We start from the raw sequence: 21806 nt of genomic DNA on the forward strand, positions 1-21806 counted from the left end.
TTGATTTAATGGAAAATGTTTGAAACCATGACTGTCAGGTTGAGGAAGAAAAACGGGCTACAGTTTCACACCTCAAGAGTGAGGTCATTAAAAACAGATCACAATTGTAATAGGATATTCTTGAAGAAGGAAATGAACCCTTCGCACTGAGGAACTGTACTGTGGAAGTAGTTTGAAGGCATCTGGGGAAACTACATCAATCTAAACAAAAGTTTGTTTGATGGTGAGTAGTTCTCACAACATTTTAAGAGATGTGGAGGAGATCAGTGTGGAAGTAGTTGTTCTTCCAGTAACATAGTCAACACTTAGCAGAACCCTAAATGATTATAGCTTGAACAATTCACCAAGATTTGGTGATGTATATTCAGCATTATAAAAACAGTGGGAAATATGAAAACCAAATGATGCTAAAATTAAAAAATAAAACCAGTAGACACACCATCAGATTTCCATAACTTTGTTATGCATGTATGTCGAATGTATGAGCAGCAGATAATTGTCTTATTCGTTGAAATGATCACCTCATATTTGACATTTATAAATTAGTAATCAGAATAATGTAAAGAAATAAAAAAATTGAAGTTTTACTAATTAGATGTTATTCTTCAGACAAGCTAAATGTTTTAGTGAAGGGATTCTGGTCTTTCATTTAGTAATGAAATAGATAATAAAATAACATCATGTAATTCAGAAGGCAGGAAAAATCTGAAGACAGAACAGGCTATTATCTAGTCCCTGTCTACATCTACAGGGTGTCTGTCTTAAGAGCTCTCAGGTACATTTTCTCTAGTGTTTCAGTAGATATTTACAATTTCGGTTTTACATTGTGTAGCTGGAGTCAGCCCAAACATACAGTGCACAAGCTTTTCATGCGACATGCTGATTTGTTTCCCCGTTACAAACAAAATTATTTTTAAAGTGAAATTTTATGTCCCAATTTGATATAGCGGTCCCAGATTAGTATAGTCTGATATTCATTTTATCAATATGTATTAACAGGGGCAGTTAAATATGAAGAATAACCAGTACTCTAGCAATGGCAGCACTGCCCTGGCCCATGCTGACTGCTGCTGCCAAGTATCCAGCACTACTGAATTGCTGCTGGATCACTGTTTATTCTTTGTGTTTCACTGTCTCTGTTAATACATATCGATAAAATGAATATCGTACTAACTTGGGAGCATTCTATTGAATGGGCACGTAAAATTCCAATGTAAAAATAACTTTGTTTTTAATGGCAAGAAAACCAGCACTTCCTGTTGTCACTGATGAGTAGTAATTGTTTGGGCTGACTTCAGCTATGCAATACAAAAACAAAATTGCAAATATGTGCCAAAACATGAGAGAAGATGCACCTTATGACTCTCAGGAGAGGCACCTGGTGTATAACTGCTCCACAGTTCTCACTTCAGTGCTTGTCAGTGGGTGCTTCAAACCACATTTAGAACTTGGGAAAAACAGACACTTAAATCCTTCTGCGGAAGCTCTGACTTCTCTTTTTACTACAGTGGTAATTTCTCCATACGTGGGTGGGAGTTGACAAAATATTTCCAAATTCAGACGACAAAGTGGGTGACTGAAATTATGTGAAAAGATCTCTTCACAATGAAAAGCACTTCAGCCTTAATGCTTGCCACCCAAATTCGCATATCATATCTATGACACTCTTTCCCATTTTACATGATAATACCAAAAGAAGCTGACCTTCTTGGAACTTTTTCAGCGTCCTCTGTCAATCTGACCTGGTAAGGACCATACCATGCAGCAGTACTCCAGAACAAGACTGACATGCATAATGTGTAAGCAGTCCCTATAGTAGATGTGTTACATATTCTACGAATTGTCCTAATAAAATGCAGTCTTCAGTTTGCCTTCTGTTTTGTGTTTCCAGTTTTAATTGTTCTTAACTGTAATCCTTATGTATTTAGTTGAAAGAACAAATTTAAATCTGTGTGACTTATCATGTAACCAAAATTTAATAGTATCTTTTAGTACTTGTGTGGAGGACCTATGAGGAGGGGGAAAACATAAAACAAAACAAAACAAAAAAACAAATCAAAGCAACTGAATTATGTTTCTGGATCTGCTGAAATCCTTTGAGGTGAGGTGATATGTGGAATAACACATTTAGACTCCCAAGGGGAATTTGGAAGATGTACACAATTTAGTAAGTTACTAGAACTAAGGATCAATGAAAGCCGAAAGTTACATATATGATGCAAATTGTGGAAGTTGAGTTTACTATGTACACTCATTGCTATTTCAATTATGACAAAGTAGCAATGAATGGTGTAAAAGAAAATATCAAAATAAATATGCTGTATGTCCTTCTGGGTCAAAGTAAGGAAATATTGTTAACAAAGAATTTTGGTCACTGTTAAATGAGAAGAAAGCGAAGGAGATGACAGTAATGTAAAGCAAAATTTCAGTTTGCCAAACATCTAACTTCATGACGACACTACAGAAAACGGAAAAAAATCTGCTTTATAGGTAGCAAAGTTACATATGTGACACACTATAGCGGATTTTATTTTGTGAACTATATGTAATGACTTTTTCAGTGACTTTATAGAAGTGGATTAAACAGTATGAAATACCTAGCAATTATCAAGATGGCAAAAGGGGTGGGGGGAGAAACAAGCATGAGAGAAGCCATAGGTAAAGCAAGATTCCTGTAATGAAACACATGTACTAGTATCGAATATGGTCATAGGACATAAATAATATCTGAAGCATATTGAAGCAAAGTGTGGACTATTCGAAAACTGGAGAACAAAAGAGCAATTTTTTTTTTTTTTAACTTTGGTAGAGAAGCCCTAGCCCTTTTGGATTAGGATAATGACATTATAAAATCAAAAGAGAAATGAAAACAGTTGTGACACTACCTGCAAGACTCGGATAACTGTTCTAATTTAATTGGGTAAATGTTCTACTTGTATGTAAGTTCATTGGGAGGCTCACTGGATGGCAGAAAGATATCTTATTACAGTTTTCCTAAACTTAGCTGACGTCTTTGATCTACTATATTTAGAAGTCAGTCCTCTCACAAACTGAAATTTTTCTAGGGAGTAGTAAACCTGTATCCCTGAGTAACATTTAATGGGAATCATGGGAAGCATATAAAATTATTGCTTCTTCATCTGAATGGGTAGAGTTTGTCTAGTATATTTAGTTTGAAAGTCATACATTATTCCACATAGCGTTCTATCTCATATAAATGGTAAGGTTTGTTCTTGTTAATCTTGTTAATAGTATGTGGTGAGAGTTATCTGTGACAGTCATTATGAAGCACTTCTTAAAAATCTGGATGAACAATTGTTCTGTGAAAAAGCATTACTGTAGTATGATCCTCACATAGACAGGAAATATTTTTAATCAAATTGTGATTAACTAACTGTCTTGCATGAGTTGTTTCATTGAGGATGGGCATTACTCACTTTCTGTACATTCAGAAAGTGAGAAGGGGCAAAACAGGAGTTTATTGTTCAACCTGAAGACAGTTAGAAACATTACATGGATTTAACTTCCATAGATGACTGCCAACTGTAGTGCACTTCCTATGTGGAAAGTGCTATTTGAATGTGCAGTATTAGACATTTTCGTTCAATACAGTACCACTCTGTTGACTATCTCTTAACACTCCCCTCTCCTTTCTCCCTCTCGTGTAACTCAAAATTTTTAATGAAAGAAAGCAAATCTCTCGTATTATTTAGAAATATTCATATCTCATTCACAAAATTTATATTCCTGTGATAACTGAAGATATTGTGCATAAAATCTGTTCTTTCATTCCATCCCTTCAATCTTTCCAGCAGTAGTGGTAATTTATGAGAGAGGATTTCAGTATTGTAGGAAAAGCAAAATCAGATAAAATAATATACAAATCAATAACTTGATGCTTGTATTTTTTGTCATTAGCTTAATCATTGGTCATTAATAGTTTGCCTTATCACCCTGTAGCATAATAGGGTAAAACTGCAGTAAGAGGTGTTTCTGTTGTGTGGTGCAAATCATTCACACGGCTTAAGAGCTCCCCTCTCCCCACCTTTCGCCACATGTGCAATATTCTATAGGCACCCTAGATTCCACATAATCTTGATTAGGGAAGAAGCCAGTGTACTTCGCAAATATTGATCAATTTTTCTTACTACAGTGTCCTGTTTTCCTCCTCGTGCTGTAGAGGGGGAAAAGACAGTTACTATTATCATCTTCATCATGTTACAGGACATTGATGTTAACTTACGTAAAGATATATATCCATTCGATGCTTGAAAATGATATATATCTTTGAATTGAAAATTTTTAATCATAATAGTTACATACATGATTGTATTTTCAGGTATATCCTCCAGATCAGCCAATGGTGTTCAATCCCCAGAATCCCAATGCACCTCCTATTTATCCCTGTGGAACATGCCACAAGGAAGTCCATGACAACGACCAAGCAATTTTGTGTGAATCGGGTTGTAACTTCTGGTTTCATAGGTAAGTGACTGATTCAACATTTTTATAACTTGGAAAACTCTTACCAATAGCACATTGAAGCTTAACTGTGACCATCTCTTACAATTAACTTAATGCCAGTGACCACCCTGCTTCCAAACAAGACAGTAGTATAAAGTCTTTATGAATGAGGAAGAGAAATAAATATTGTTAGTTATATTTTGGACTGGGACTATATTTTGTGATTATATCTTGTCTGTACTTCGCAGGGTTTGCACAGGTTTGACTGAAACTGCCTACCAACTCCTGACAGCAGAAGTTTATGCTGAGTGGGTTTGTGACAAGTGCTTAACTTCCAAAAACATACCACTAGTGAAATTCAAACCGTAACAGACATCAGCAACAATTTGAGTTTCCTGCCTGCAAATGCTATTTGCCACCTAGGTTCTTTTTTGTTTTAAAAAAAGTTTGAATGAGAGTGTGCATTGTGCTCTGTATGGTTGAAAAACTATTGAAGACACAAAAGTAATTGTAATCCATTCATTCTTTCCCTTTATGTCTGTGACTTTTGAATATATTTTCCTGTTAATATTTAACAAACAGCGCTTTTGACAAGTGTGTTGTTTTTATTTCTTAGCTTTTAGGCAGCTAACAAGTTTTTTACTAAGTGAAAACACAATCAAATTGGTGACTATTTGTATGTATAATGAAATTGTGTTCACATTACATTACACTTTGTTTTGCAGAATTGGTAAAAATACTTGACTGTTTTTGATATATATATTTTGAGATAATTTTTGTACATACAATGATGAATGGTTGGACTCTTTGTGAAATAAGGTTTGTTTCTTCTTCCTATGTAAGATAAATGAGTGGAAGAGTCTCCTTGAAAATGAGGTCACAGAGAAAGTTTTAAGTTTGTAACTTGGTCAATACTAAGCAGCGTATAATTCTGTATGATCTTGTATAAAATTATGAAAATATCATCATACTTAAAAACATTTACCTGAGTATGTGAAACTGAAATGAAAGAAGTGCATAGTTTATTTTTTATCATGTGAATAAAATATATTAGCAATAAATTTGTTATACTTTAAAAATGGTTTTATTGCCTTTTTTGTTGCATGTAAACAAATCAGGTACTATCCAAAACAGGAAATTTTCTCATTATTTCTTGAACAGCTTTATTAAATTTAACACTTCATTCCATGTGAACAAAAACACGAGACTTCGCCATTCCTGTTCCAACTTTGTGTTTTTGCAGCTGAAGGTAATGGAATGAGTCAAAGACAGATGGAACTTTACGTCATTCAGTCATTGATGTTGGTGGTGCTCTCTTTTCTCAAGTTCCTGTAATCTGAATGTATTAGTCAGACAACGAACTGCCTGAGTCTTCGTTGAACGGATATCTCCTTCTTTTCCATTTTCCTCCCCATAGACATTTTGTGATATCTGTGGCCGATTGAGAATTGGAACGTTGTTGCAAGTCACTTTGAGACCTGTAAACATTAATAACTGCTAGAAACAAAAATGTAAAAATTGAGAGTAGAATGTGTTAAAATGTGAAGAAGACTGACCCTAGTAAGGAACTGTAATTAAACTATAATGAAAATTCAGAATAGGTAATAATTAAGTTGGAAGACTCTAGCCACGTTCTGAGAAATGAGGAGTGAGATAAAAGTGACAGTAGTAAAAATACAGTCATTTACTGTTTCATGAATAAATGCTGATTCATACTACTTGACAGCCCACAGAAAATATCCAAAGTAAATCAAAATAAAGGCAGAATAACCTTTGTTGGCAGATTGTAGTGATTGACAGGAAAAAGGTAACTGAAACACGCTTTTGAATCCAGCCCGCAAAAGAAGAGAAAATAACTTGACAAAAAAGGAATGTTAGGGAGTAAGGGAAGTCATTCAGGACCCTCAGTTACTGTTAATCTTTTCCTTGTCTCGTTCAGATGTTTTTCTGTTCCTTGATGATGATCTAAAACTGCAGACATTAAAAGAATGAACAGTATTGTCCCGGGTTTGTTAAATGATCAACAATAAAAGTTAAATGTGCACCCCAAAGCACATGCAATAGACAGATGCGGTAGAATGACACTAACCATTTTTACAAAGACAGCTTGTACAATTGGCTGATATGCCAAAATCAGTTGGTAAGTTTCATAATATCACCCTTCCTATTAGGGCTACTCTTGCTGGACAAGGCATGATTTATTTGAAAAGGAAGTTGCAAATATCTCATGTCCCAAGATATACAGGGTGGTCCATTGATAGTGACCGGGCCAAATATCTCACAAAATAAGCGTCAAACGAAAAAACTACAAAGAACGAAACTTGTCTAGCTTGAAGGGGGAAACCAGATAGCACTATGGTTGGCCCAGTAGATGGTGCTGCCATAGGTCAAACAGATATCAACTTTTCTTTCTTTCTTTTTTTTTTTTTTAAAAATAGGAACCCCCATTTTTTATTGCATATTCGTGTAGTATGTAAAGAAATATGAATGTTTTAGTTGGATCACTTTTTTCGCTTTGTGATAGACGGTGCTGTAATAATCACAAACATATGGCTCTCAATTTAGGACGAACAGTTGGTAACGGGTAGGTTTTTCAAACTAAAATACAGAACGTAGGTACGTTTGAATATTTTATTTTGGTTGTTCCAATGTGATACATGTACCTTTGTGAACTTATCATTTCTGAGAACGCATGCTGTTACAGCGTGATTACCTGTAAATACCACATTAATGCAATAAATGCTCAAAATGATGTCTGTCAACCTCAGTGCATTTGACAATAAGTGTAACAACATTCCTCTCAACAGCGAGTAGTTCGCCTTCCGTAATGTTCGCACATGCGTTGACAATGCGCTGACGCATGTTGTCAGCCGTTGTCGGTGGTTCACGATAGCAAATATTCTTCAACTTTCCCCACCGAAAGAAATCTGGGGACGTCAGATCCGGTGAACGTGTGGGCCATCGTATGGTGCTTCGATGACCAATCAACCTGTCATGAAATATGCTATTCAGTACTGCTTCAACCGCATGTCAGCTATGTGCCGAACATCCATCATGTTGGAAGTACATCGCCATTCTGTCATGCAGTGAAACATCTTGTAGTAACATTGGTAGAACATTACATAGGAAATCAGCATGCATTGCACCATTTAGATTGCCATCGATAAAATGGGGGGCCAATTATCCTTCCTCCCATAATGCCGCACCATACATTAACCCGCCAAGGTCACTACTTGTCGCAGCCACCGTTGATTTTCCGTTGCCCAATAGTGCATATTATGTTGGTTTACTTAACCGCTATTGGTGAATGACGCTTCGTCGCTAAATAGAACGCGTGCAAAAAATCTGTCATTGTCCTGTAATTTCTCTTGTGCCCAGTGACAGAACTGAACACGACGTTCAAAGTCATCGTCATGCAATTCCAGCAAAGTCGTCGTCATGCAATTTCAGGTGCATAGAAATATGGTACGGGTGCAATCGATGTTGATGTAGCATTCTCAACACCGATGTTTTTGAGATTCCCGATTCTCGCGCAATTTGTCTGCTACTGATATGCGGATTAGCTGCGACAGCAGCTAAAACACCTACTTGGGCATCATCATTTGTTGCAGGACATGGTTGACATTTCACATGTGGCTGAACACTTCCTGTTTCTCTTAAATAACGTAACTATCCGGCGAACGGTCCAGACACTTGGATGATGTTGTCCAGGATACCGAGCAGCATACATACCACACGCCCATTGGGCATTTTGATCACAATAGCCATACGTCAACACAATATCGACCTTTTCCGCAATTGGTAAACGGTCCATTTTAACACGGGTAATGTATCACGAAGCAAATACCGTCCGCACTGGCAGAATGTTAAGTGATACCACGTACTTAGACGTTTGTGACTTACAGCGCCATCTATCACAAAGTGAAAAAAGTGGTCCAACTAAAACATTCATATTTCTTTACGTACTACACGAATATGTAATAAAAAATGGGGGTTCCTATTTTTAAAAAATGCAGTTTCATATCCTTTTGACCTATGGCAGCGCCATCTAGCCGGCCAACCATAGCGCTATCTGATTTCCTCCTTCAAGCTACACGAGTTTCGTTCTTTGTAGTTTTTTCGTTTGATGCTTATTTTGTGAGATACTTGGCCCGGTCAACTATCAATGGACCACCCTGTATAATAATTAATTTGCATCTTATGGTGTGGCTTTTTGCAATATTGATGGTTTGATTCATTTATAGATAAGACAGTGTAGTGCTCCAGATCTAGGGATGGTAACGAGTGCTTACTTCGAATCTCAAAAATTTCTCAACAATATTCATAAAGTGTCCCCTCTTGCTGTTCTCAAAAAGATGAGCATGCTTTGCTGTCTTTCTCAACCCAGGCAATATGCTGGATGCTATATGAAAGTTAAGTATTTGTGGGTAATGTACATAAAGCCTAGCAGGGTTGCAGCACCACTGCACGAATGTGGAAACATTGCCAACATTTCAGTCAAGTCTGATCATTCAGTTGGTGCAGAAAAGACCTGTACACCAGTTTTTATGTACTTTTGATGCTTACAGTGCCACAATTACGACCCTGGCTTTGTTTAAAGTATGTGTTACAGGAAGCAAAATCTGAACCCGTTCCACAACATAGCTCTTGTAGACAAAGGATATTCTTCCCGGCGGGGTCAGGAATTTTCTCTGCCTCGTGATGACTGGGTGTTGTATGATGTCCTTAGGTTAGTTAGGTTTAAGTAGTTCTAAGTTCTAGGGGACTGATGACCATAGATGTTAAGTCCCATAGTGCTCAGAGCCATTTTAGACAAAGGATATCTCCCTCCTTAAGTTATTGATATTGGAACTGTTCATGTAGATAACACACCTACTTGGAAATTGTTCAAAATGTGAGGTAACTGTTATTTAGACAGATTTTGCAGTCAGATTTTAAGTTTTTCCAAATCTGTTTCTTGAAGCAACTATCTTTTTTAACCAAATGTATCATTCACTTTATCTTTCTGTTACAATTCAGTTATTAATAGATTTATTCATGTTAACTCTTATTCCATTTTATCAAATTACAGTAAAATTCTAAGGTGTGTTGTGCTGAGGACAATGTAATACTCCAAACTAAAGCTTTGTGAAAGCTTCCAACTGCTGGGAACCTGAAATTTCATACTTTTTTTTTCAAATATGTTTTACAATAAATTCTGCCAGTAATTCAAGATTTTTATACTGTATAGTTTGACATATAGCACTAGCCATGGCTGCAGCTGGTGGCCAATAGTAGCATCTTTCACCGTTTGTGAACTCCAATCTCATCATTGTTCTGAAAGAAATTCTGTGTTGAATCACTTGTCAATAACATGCCTTATGTGGGCAATTGGGGGGATGTTGAAGTGGTTTCAAGCCTCTCTCTCTACACATCAGAATGCATTTGTACAAGAAAAGTTTGTAATTTACGTTAAACTGAAACTTCTCAAATCCACACCTCCTGTGGCCTACAACTATGCCAGTGAGCAGGACCAAAAGAACATTTCCTGCAGGCAGTGTTCAAACAAAATGCAACAGCGTTACGTAATATTGGGTTTAATTCAATCCTTTAACCAACTAAATGAGTACTGCTGTATTCATGAGTACTGCTGTATTCTTACATTACACCCTGCACCAATGTCCTAACTTTCTAAAATCTTTTGTTTTACATTCACAGTAGATACCCTGGAACAAGAGCAATGCATAATTTTTGTTAACATGATTTCCTGATAACAGCCAACATGCTTTTGCATTTTAATGCACATTTGTCCAAGCAGGCGTGTTAGTCATTTATCAGTATTACTGATCTGTAATACAGTTTTTCAACCAGCCAAATGAATTTTCTCTCTCTCTCTCTCTTTACATTAATGCTTTGTAATTTTAAAAATTTTTAAGACAATACTGTTACACAATAATTTCAGAATTGTATCTTGTTGTTGGTGTACTTATATTGTCAACTTTACTTCCAATGATTTACATGTCTTCCTGTTATTGCTATTTGGTTCTCTTTGTGCTACATTAATACAATCAACTACTCTCTGTTCAATTTGTCTCTTGTGGAATAATGCTTAAAAAGTAACATGACTGTTCAGGTTATTTCAGATGGTGGGTGCTTCACAGTACTGTACTAGCACTGGCTGAGTATATTATCTGCTGAACAACTTTACATCCATATGAAGGGTGTCCACAATTTCCCTTACAAAAATATGTCTGTTTCTCCTGTTCAGTTTATTCACTCATTGGACGTTCTTGTCTCTTGTAGTAGATCAAGATTACCCGTGTGAAACCAGTCTACAATAACAGCATTTCTACCCTTAAAATGTTTTATCCATCTCTTTATTCTACTTAAAAATATCTACCACTCACCATACTCAACAACTGAAGTTAAATACACTCCTGGAAATTGAAATACGAACACCGTGAATTCATTGTCCCAGGAAGGGGAAACTTTATTGACACATTCCTGGGGTCAGATACATCACATGATCACACTGACAGAACCACAGGCACATAGACACAGGCAACAGAGCATGCACAATGTCGGCACTAGTACAGTGTATATCCACCTTTCGCAGCAATGCAGGCTGCTATTCTCCCATGGAGACGATCGTAGAGATGCTGAATGTAGTCCTGTGGAACGGCTTTCCATGCCATTTCCACATGGCGCCTCAGTTGGACCAGCGTTCGTGCTGGACGTGGAGACCGCGTGAGACAACGCTTCATCCAGTCCCAAACATGCTCAATGGGGGACAGATCCGGAGATCTTGCTGGCCAGGGTAGTTGACTTACACACCTTCTAGAGCACGTTGGGTGGCACGGGATACATGCGGACGTGCATTGTCCTGTTGGAACAGCAAGTTCCCTTGCCGGTCTAGGAATGGTAGAACGATGGGTTCGATGACGGTTTGGATGTACCGTGCACTATTCAGTGTCCCCTCGACGATCACCAGTGGTGTACGGCCAGTGTAGGAGATCGCTCCCCACACCATGATGCCGGGTGTTGGCCCTGTGTGCCTCGGTCGTATGCAGTCCTGATTGTGGCGCTCACCTGCACGGCGCCAAACACGCATACGACCATCATTGGCACCAAGGCAGAAGCGACTCTCATCGCTGAAGACGACACGTCTCCATTCGTCCCTCCATTCACGCCTGTCGCGACACCACTGGAGGCGGGCCGCACGATGTTGGGGCGTGAGCGGAAGACGGCCTAACGGTGTGCGGGACCGTAGCCCAGCTTCATGGAGACGGTTGCGAATGGTCCTTGCCGATACCACAGGAGCAACAGTGTCCCTAATTTGCTGGGAAGTGGCGGTGCGGTCCCCTACGGCACTGCGTAGGATCCTACGGTCTTGGCGTGCATCCGTGCGTCGCTGCGGTCCGGTCCCAGGTCGACGGGCACGTGCACCTTCCGCCGACCACTGGCGACAACATCGATGTACTGTGGAGACCTCACGCCCCACGTGTTGAGCAATTCGGCGGTACGTCCACCCGGCCTCCCGCATGCCCACTATACGCCCTCGCTCAAAGTCCGTCAACTGCACATACGGTTCACGTCCACGCTGTCGCGGCATGCTACCAGTGTTAAAGACTGCGATGGAGCTCCGTATGCCACGGCAAACTGGCTGACACTGACGGCGGCGGTGCACAAATGCTGCGCAGCTAGCGCCATTCGACGGCCAACACCGCGGTTCCTGGTGTGTCCGCTGTGCCGTGTGTGTGATCATTGCTTGTACAGCCCTTTCGCAGTGTCCGGAGCAAGTATGGTGGGTCTGACACACCGGTGTCAATGTGTTCTTTTTTCCATTTCCAGGAGTGTATATGCCTTTCGAACTTCCGCCTTTAAAATTGATTGTCATTGCAGTGGTGAAATTGAAAGTATCTGTTAGTTGCTTTCTTGCAATGCAGACTATACAGCTGTTTAATGTGTATCGAGCTCCAAGCATAACTTGACAAGCTGAGAAAGCTCAGCAGCAGTCGCACATGATTGGTCATAACATCTGACATGACTGGCATATTTTAAAAATTTCTGTATGGAATAACAGGTACTTTGCAGACAGTAAAAATACTTGGAAACAGAAATTTTTCAATAAAGACCCTCGCACATTAGGCCACCAAATTTCAAAATGAAAAAGTTAGGAAATATCCAGCCAACAACACTCTTAATTGTGCTATACTTGTTTGTATGGGACAAGTTAATGTTACAAAGAGAACTTATTATTACATAGGAAGTACTTGCTAATGTTCTGCAATATTATATTTATTTTGTCATGAACTACCAAACTGGCTTTGAGTTTCTTTGCTCATCATGTGACAACTGAAAGTGCAAACAGAGTTAAAATGAAATGAGACATAGAGAAGATAACATAGATTGTTTACATTTGTGATGGATGACAGTGAGCCGATGTAGCAGCACTGAAAGTAAATGCGTTCTAATGAAGTGAAATACAGTTGTGTTTCTGACAGCTCTGATTTAGTCTGTTTTCCTTTTTTGTGAATGTAAATTATTTGATTAGATATTCTCGTTATCTCAGTTACGTTATAAATGTTAATAATTGGTAAAGAAGTTTAGCATTCTGCATTAACTTCAGTGGTGACCCCCTTTTATGATCATAAAGTGTATATGTGTAAATCAAGTCGGCAATCGAGGACAAGAATTTATAGACAGTTAAAAGATACTAGGAAGAAGGAAAGAGTAACATACAAGCCTCCCCAGTCAAAATTTCATCTGCATCACTCACATCAGGTTTGGATCTCACATAGGTTTGATCTTTTCATCTGCATCAGTCCATATTAGGGTTGGATCACACATAGGTTTAATCTTGCAAGTGGCCCTGCGTTTACTGCCGATTTTAGGCCACGGAATCCAAAAAACACACCTGAGAGCATTTGTTTTTTCTGTAGTGGAATAACGAGCAATAAAACAAAGTTCACATATGTGATTAGCCAACTTGATCAAAACTGTGATCTATGATGCAAGATATCAAGGTCGCTCCATCCACCTTCCAGTTGTTATGAACACTTGAAGTAGCACTGATACAATGGGTTCCAGATAGAATAGTAAAACTACTGCAGGCTACCATAGAGCATCATAAGTAAGCATAGACTACAGTAGTTTTTCTAGTAGCTTTGGTCAATTAAGGTCATTGCCACATTACCTATACGTTAGTTGCATAGCATACCTACTGGGTACCTCATAACGATTACTTTCTTTACGTATTATTGTAAAGAAACTGAAAAGGTATATCAAACATTGCTTCAATACTTTGTTTGACTTAATATAAAACATGTTTGTGTTATTCATACACAACTTTTGCATTTATCAATAACAGCAAGAAACTCTTGCCTTTGGTCATGATGAATCGGTTACACGTACTTTTAATGATTGGGCATATAAACTATACTTGCATCAACTAATTCTTATTACTCACAAAAGGAAATGTATATTCTGTAAGTATATAAAGTATGCAATAGACAAACATTGAATGATGTGCAGTTCAAATTGCATGAAGAAAGGGGAAGGGGCGGAGGGGGGGGGGGGGAGAAGGTTGTCAGCTCCCGATTCTATCTTAACATTTATTTATATTTCTTTCCCTACCAATACTACCAGTAATCCTGCCATTTACTCTGTCATTTATCTACTGCACCAAAACTACCGAACTGTAGTTTTGCTAGAGCGCATCTCTGGTTCCAGATCAGTGGAACAACAAATTCTCCAGTGGTTATTTCTTTATGATTCCCAGGGAGCAAGAAGTGTCAGTGGAAAGTTACTGTAGCATATATATCAGAGCCAATAACAGGAGCAGATTTCAGTTTGCTACTCAACATCAAGAAAGGTTTTTTTTAATTAATGTAGAGTTAGGAGTGTATGGACTCTATCGTGGCAGGTAAGCTGACTGTGATAGGTCAGGGTATATGGGAGGGTGTGGCTTCATTAGGCTGGTGGCTGGTGTCAGGCAGCGGACTGTCGTGGAAATAATTCTGTTTGAATTAGTCCTTTATTCCATAACAGTGGATGAGCTGGAAAGGGACTGTGAAAATTTGTACCATGTATCAATACTTGCCATGGAAAATGGAATTAGTATATAGAGTTGGGCTCTATTAATGCTGATTCCTGTTGCAGCAATGGGATCAAATGACAACAAGCGTTGCCCATTCAGTTTAGCTACATGTTGCAGTTCCACTGTTAGTTTCTCGTGAACTTTCCGTTGGCCAACCATGAATTGTTCTGGGGGTAACAAGACAACTTCCCATGTACTATATGGCGGATGACCTGTAATGCTGTTACCTTCATCTAGCATCTTCTAGCCATTCTAGTACTGTAACAGATGTAGGTAGGTCTGTATCACATTCAGATCTTGATTCACCATGCTCATGGTTGCTTTCACACACCCCATCAGTTTTGTTGTTAGCTCTTGCAACATTCAAGTGTTATTCAGCATGGCTTCTTTCAAGTTTCTCAGTTGTGTGGTATGCCACTTAGTTATAGCTTTGTTCCTGTTGGCTGTTCCCATTCTCGAATATCATCAGTATCTCTGGTCCCGAATACCTTCAGCAGCCTACTCATGTGCATCCAGCCATCCTCTCTTTCAATGTAGCAATATCTCCTCCAGCCTCTGTACCTCATTCCCACATGTTGTATGTCAACTTCAGCACCAAAGATGACAGGTTAGGATGACATCCTCCTGTCTGGAGAACAGTAACCCTCCCTCCCAGTTGCTGGTTTTGCAATGTTTCTGCCACTTCCTCACTGAAAAAGTGTAGCACTGCCTGAATTATGACATATGTCATTGTTGTCCTTGTTTGTAATGCCACCTGGGGAAAGCAAGCCACAACACTATCCCCGCCACTCTTGAAAATTCTGGATGCTCATAACGTATTACCCACCATGAATGATATAAATCCTCCTGTTATGCCAAAACATCCGTGTCTTACCCAGTTCCATACACAATCACTTACCATCCTTATTACTATTACAAAGTACATCACCATAAATCTGCCTGTAATAATGAACAGTAAAACAGCAAAACAAGAAAAATGAACAAACATAATGTTCCACAAGGTTTGCCATGGAACCTTTATTTCCTACATAATTAACCATAAAAAGGCACATGTAACTATCTACTTCCTTGATCTCAGTGTGTAAGATGTCTCGAACACGGGTTTCTATATCCTTATTCCCTTTTTGCCCCCCCTACCTTCTACCCATGTAGCGGTGCTGGTACCTGTGGTAAAGTATCCAGCGTGCATTCAAAAATTGAGTGCACTTCATGTGGACAATAGTTGTCGGTGTTGTCAATTGCAATTTAACATTTACTGGTTCTGTAATTTGCACAACTTCTTGCCACCCCTGACATAGCATAATAAATTTATTCCTCGTACCCATGGATGTATGTAGGCAAGTTGCCATCACCCACTGGCCAACCTTATACACTCAAAACTTACCACTATACTGTTCCATTTTCTCCTGATGTTCACACATCCTTTAATGTTCTAGCAAAGATCCATACAGTTCTTCCTGTTTTTTTCCTACCTTTGGCTAAATAATGTCAAACAGTAGTACCTCCTTTCCTTACATTACCTTGTATGATAAGAGACCAGTGCTGTCATGCACATTTGAATCACATACAGCCACAACATATTTCCAGTAAATATCCCAATCATTATAGTGACTCGTGACGTAAAAGCTCAGCACTTCCCAAACTTTTAATGAATGTGTTTAATCATCTTCTTAGTCTGCATGTGCGATGGAATACTTCTTAAGTTTCCAGACACATGTGACATGGTTATTTAATTCTCTCTCATTGAAGTTAGTGCCCTGATCCATGAATGTCATTTCCAGGATGTGAAACTTCAACAACCAAACAACTCTAGGTACGAATATCAACAATGTAGGGAAATACAGATTGCTGCTTACATAAAGAAGATACAGTAAGTTGCAGACAGGCACAATTAAAAGACACTTACATTAAGCTTCTGGCCACAGTCTCCGTCAGCAAAAGAGAAACAAACTCCATTCATAAACATAAGCATGCACATCTTATGCACACATGACCATCAACTCCAGCATCTCGGGCCAGAATGCAACTATCACATGGGATGCAAACAGCAATCTGGAGAGCGCAGGGAAGGGGAAGGGATAGTAGCGTACAGGTGGGGACAGAGGCGAACACTGGTGCACTGTGCAAGGACTAGAATGCCAATAAGTGCAGTGTCATGAGGTTGTGGGGCAGTTAGGTGGGGTAAAAAGGTGCAAAAAAGGAAAGGAGTGGAGAAAGACGAACAGGTGTATTGCCAGGGGGCGGCAAATAAACAGAGAAGGAGATGAGTATGGGGAGGAGATGATAGGACAGAGAGGGAGGAAACTGCTGAGTGGAAGGTGTGGGGACAGTATGTTACCGTAGGTTGAGGCCGGGATTATTACAGGAGCGGAGAAGGTCTTCTAAGGTTAACTCCCATATGTGCAGTTCAGAAAAGCTGGTGGTGGAGGGAAGGATCCAGATGGCTTGCTTAGCGAAGCAGCCATTGAAATAAAGTGTGTTATATTTAGCTGCTTGTAGTGGCCTACTTTCTCCTTTTGGCCACAGTTTGGCAGTGGCTGCTCATCCTGGGGGACATTTAGTTGGTAGTCTCATATATACAGGGTGTTACAAAAAGGTACGGCCAAACTTTCAGGAAACATTTCTCACACACAAAGAAAGAAAATATGTTATGTGGACATGTGTCCGGAAACGCTTACTTTCCATGTTAGAGCCCATTTTATTACTTCTCTTCAAATCGCATTAATCATGGAATGGAAACACACAGCAACAGAACGTACCGGCGTGACTTCAAACACTTTGTTACAGGAAATGTTCAAAATGTCCTCCGTTAGCGAGGATACATGCATCCACCCTCCATCGCATGGAATCCCTGATGCGCTGATGCAGCCCTCGAGAATGGCGTATTGTATCACAGCCATCCACAATACGAGCATGAAGAGTCTCTACATTTGGTACCGGGGTTGCGTAGACAAGAGCTTTCAAATGCCCCCATAAATGAAAGTCAAGAGGGTTGAGGTCAGGAGAGCGTGGAGGCCATGGAATTGGTCCGCCTCTACCAATCCCTCGGTCACCAAATCTGTTGTTGAGAAGCGTACGAACACTCCAACTGAAACATGCAGGAGCACCATTGTGCATGAACCACATGTTGTGTCGTACTTGTAAAGGCACATATTCTAGCAGCACAGGTAGAGTATCCCGTGTGAAATCATGATAACGTGCTCCATGCTGGCTCCCCAAGGAAGTGGGACCAGACTCTAAATTGGTTAACAACGACGTCGGTTGATTGTTGTCAAGGAGGTGTAGGATGCTCTGGTGATGGCAGCTGCTCTGGACAGTGGCGTGCAGAAGTAGCAAGATATGGCCACAAAGTGGGCACTGTGTTCAGTCTTGGTATATTTGGACTTTTGGCTGAGACAAGGGTGTGTGCATCCTTGTCATCCAGCAGGACATCATTGTGGATACAGACTACTGATAACTTGATGAGCTGTACTTGGGAACTGTGTGGGCTTGTAGCGACATGCTAATTTTGTTAAACATATTCAGCAGTTAAAATTTTTACCATTAACTTCAAATAGTAATTGTGGGGTGTGCTGATGGGTCAGGAACCTTTTGCTTAACCGTCAAGTATTTGAGTTCAACAGGGGAGAAGCTGTTATTACAATATTGTGGCCTCAGAAATTTTTCTCGAAGACTGTTTTTCTGAATTATCCAATAGTGTGAGAGGAAGTTGTGTGTGTGTGTGTGTGTGTGTGTGTGTCAAGTTTATTAAACTAATGTCACATCTCCCTGTGTTCAAGAAGCCTGCTTATTTGCCTTCTGTGTGACTGCCGGATTTTTTGTGACAGCAGGTAACCTGAGACAGGCTTGACCATGCTGCATGCCCAAGGGTAAAGGGTGCACTCAAAAGAAGCCTGTACTGGATGTAAAAAAGGAAAACCATTGCTGTTTGTAAACTGGATATGTTGGTCTCTGTAATCTTTTCTATAATTTTGTAATAACTGATTTAGTTTTATTTTGTCAAGAATTGCGAATTTTTGTTGGCCATTTTAAGAATCTCCCATGTTCTAGTTAATGAGATTCTATTGGCAACCAGTGTTGGTTAAGCTATCTTTGTTCAAGAGTAACTTGTGTTGAACATTCTATTGGGATGACAGTTGTTCCCTTGAAATTTAGCCCACTGTCAGATTTTATTGAAAGTTTTTTTTAATTGTTAAACTGAATGCCTGTTTTTTATATATTTGCTTAAATGATTTTTTTAATAATCCAAAGTGAATCCTTCTTAATTATTGGAATGATGAATTCCTTTAGAGTGATTGAGGCTGATGTAAAATTTAAGTAGAAATTAGGTGCCTTTGTGTTTGTAGTGAGTAAGTACCAACGAATGAAAAAAACCTGTCATTAAGGAATTTTTAATAAATCTAATTTTTGAAATTTTTGGCCCAGCACCTTTTGCTCAATGGAACCATATTTCCTGACCTTTATAGAAGAGTACCCATTTCAGAACACTGCCTCTACCAGCTTGTACCTTCATTCAGCCATTATCCCCACCTCACCCACCCACTCACCTAACCACCTGCTGGTCACCTTCCAGGAATTCCTTATCTCCAACTTAGCCTCACCACCCTTCCCCAGGTCCCTTCCTCAGAACAACAATCTTTCATTAGAAGAGAGAATAGCTATACACAACCTCAAAACAAATCCTGACCTAATCACCTTAGCTGCAGACAAAGACTCCACCACTGTTGTTATGAATCACAGTGACTACCTGGCAGAAGGCCTTCATAAGTTATCTGACTCCTCCACTAGTAAACTCTGCCAAAGTGATCCCATCCCAAAGTCCAACACAACCTCCAATCCTTGCTTAACACCCCAGGCCCTTCCCAAAACCTCTCCCCTGAATCCATTTCTCTTCTGACCCCATATGACACCCTACACATCCACCTTCTACATCCTCACCAAAATCCACAAACCCAACAACCCTGGACACCCCATTATGGCTGGTTATTGTGCCACCACTGAAAGAATTTCAGCCCTCGTTGACCAACACATCCAGCCAATTGCCTGTAATCTACTCTTTCATGTCAAAGACACCAACTACTTCCTTTACCAACTCTCCACCATCTCCACCCCTTTACCTTCTGGGTACCTACTCATCACTGTTGATACCACCTCCCAATACACCGTCATACCTTATGCCTGGAGTCTTACCGCTACCGAACACTACCTTTCCCAACATCCTTCAGACTCCAGACTCACTACATTTCCCAACGCCCTTTAGACTCCAGACTCACTAGCTCATTCCTCCATACTTCTTACTAATTTTATCCTAACACGCAGCTATTTCTCCTTTGAAGGGAAGACAGAAAAACAAATCAGAGACATGGGCACACATATGGCACTTTCCTATGTCAACCTTTTTATGGGCCATCTACAGAAGACCATCGTAGTCTCCCAAAACACCAAACCCCTGGTCTGGTTCAGGTTCACTGATGATACCTTCATGGTCTGGACTCAGGGTCTTTGTTCCCTCACAACCTCAACACCTTCTCTCCCATCCACCTCACGTGGTCCTTCTCTAGCCAGCGTGCCACCTTCTTAGACATTGACCAACTCCTCTCTGATGGCTCCATCCGCACCTCTATCCACATGAAACCCACCAACCACACCAGCATTTTGACAGCTGTCAAACCTTTTCACACCAAAAAATCCTTCCCGTACAGCCTGGCCAGCCAGAAACAGATCTCCCATGTCATTTCCCCTCACACCTCCAATCCTCCCACCACCACTTAGAACCAGCCACAAAGGAGTGTTCCTTTCATCACCCAATACCATCCTGGACTGGAACAACTGAGCCCTGCCAGGGCTTTGGTTACCTATCATGCCCTGAAATGAGGACATCCTACCCAAGATACTTCTCACCCCTCCTAAAGTGATATTCTGTCACCCACCCAACCTCCACATCATCCTAGTCCATCCCTATACCACTCCCAATCCCAAACCCTTGCCACAACAATCATATCCTTATGGAAGGCCCAAGTGCAAGGCCTGCCCCGTCCATCCACCCAGCATTTCATATTCCAGTCCTGTCACAGGTTTATCCTACCAGATCAAGGGCCAGGCCACCTGTGAAGGCAATCATGTCATTTACCAGCTCTGCTGCAGTCATTGCACAGCTTTTTATATTGATATGACTACCAAACAGCTGTCCACCAGGAGAACAGCCACCACCAAACTGTGGCAAAATGCAGAGTAGACCACACTGTGACACAACATGCAGCTGAATATAACATACTTGATGAAAATGGCTGCTTCACTACCTGAGCCATCTGGATCCTTCCATCCACCACCAGCGCAGATGGAAATTATTCTTATAACACTTTCTCTGCTCTCGTAATTTTCCTGCTGCCAACCTACGATAACTTACTGTCTCCACACCCTCCACCCAAAAGTTTCCATCCTCTCTGTCCTGTCATCTCCTCCTGAGCCTCATCTCTCACAGTGTTTATTTGCTGTCACCTGTGAATGCAACTGCCCATATTTCCCTGCACCTCTCCTTTTTTGCAACTTTTTTTCTCCATCTCTCTGTCCCAGAACCTTGTGATGCTGCACTTTTTGGCATTCTAGTCCCTGCACACTCTACCAGACAGTATTCATCTCTCTCCCCACAAGTACACTACTATCCCTTCACCTTCCCCGCCCCCTCCAGATTGCTGCTTGCATCCCACGTGATAGTTTTATTCCGGACCAAGGTGCTGGAGTTGGCAGTCATGTGTGCATGAGGTTTCCTTGCTTGTGTGTATGAACGGTTTGTGTTTCTCTTTTTCTGATCAAGGCTGTCACCGAAAGCTTTATGTAAGAGTCTTTTAATTGTGTGTGTCTGCAACTTAACATGTCTTCTTTACAGTAAGCAGCTATCTGTCTTTTCCTACACTGTTAAAACTTCAACAACCAATTGTCTACCATTTCCTGCACTACTGTACTCATTTGATGATTTGGAATGGTAATCATTGTCACATACAGTGCAAAATGATAGATAATAGAATGTAGTGATTACCCAGTGGTACCTGGCTAAACGGACCTAAGGTGTCCATCCCAGTGATCTCAAATGGTCTGGTTGCCTCCGGTAACCTCTGAAGCGATGCTGCTTGATACTCATGGCACATAATTTCTCACATACTGATCCATATACTGTTTCTGCATCCTGCACGAATAATGTCTGGCTACTCTACAATCTGGTGTCCTGCGTCTTCTGTTTCCAAATAGCATGTGGTCAATGTGCTTC

General features: G+C 40.1%; 2 protein-coding genes across 3 annotated transcripts in view; one reads left to right on the forward strand and one right to left on the reverse strand.

Moving 5' to 3' along the window:
* Window positions 1-5513, forward strand: part of LOC126198826 (protein pygopus) — a 67957-nt gene extending 62444 nt beyond the window's left edge. For both annotated transcript variants that reach the window (XM_049935398.1, XM_049935399.1), the window contains exons 6-7: window positions 4340-4485; window positions 4713-5513. In XM_049935398.1, coding sequence (XP_049791355.1) covers window positions 4340-4485; window positions 4713-4833 — 267 coding nt within the window. In that variant the 3' untranslated portion in view covers window positions 4834-5513. The remainder of the gene's footprint in view (window positions 1-4339; window positions 4486-4712) is intronic.
* A 244-nt stretch (window positions 5514-5757) lies between these two features.
* The window catches only part of LOC126199400 (tubulin polyglutamylase ttll6-like), a gene marked incomplete at its 5' end in the record, with an annotated part of 426833 nt that continues 410784 nt past the window's right edge, over window positions 5758-21806 (reverse strand). Inside the window, one exon of the mRNA XM_049936319.1 lies at window positions 5758-5942. Within this exon, the coding sequence (XP_049792276.1) occupies window positions 5758-5942 (185 nt within the window). The remainder of the gene's footprint in view (window positions 5943-21806) is intronic.

The sequence above is a fragment of the Schistocerca nitens genome, chromosome 8 (assembly GCF_023898315.1).
Source record: "Schistocerca nitens isolate TAMUIC-IGC-003100 chromosome 8, iqSchNite1.1, whole genome shotgun sequence".
NCBI lineage: Eukaryota > Metazoa > Arthropoda > Insecta > Orthoptera > Acrididae > Schistocerca > Schistocerca nitens.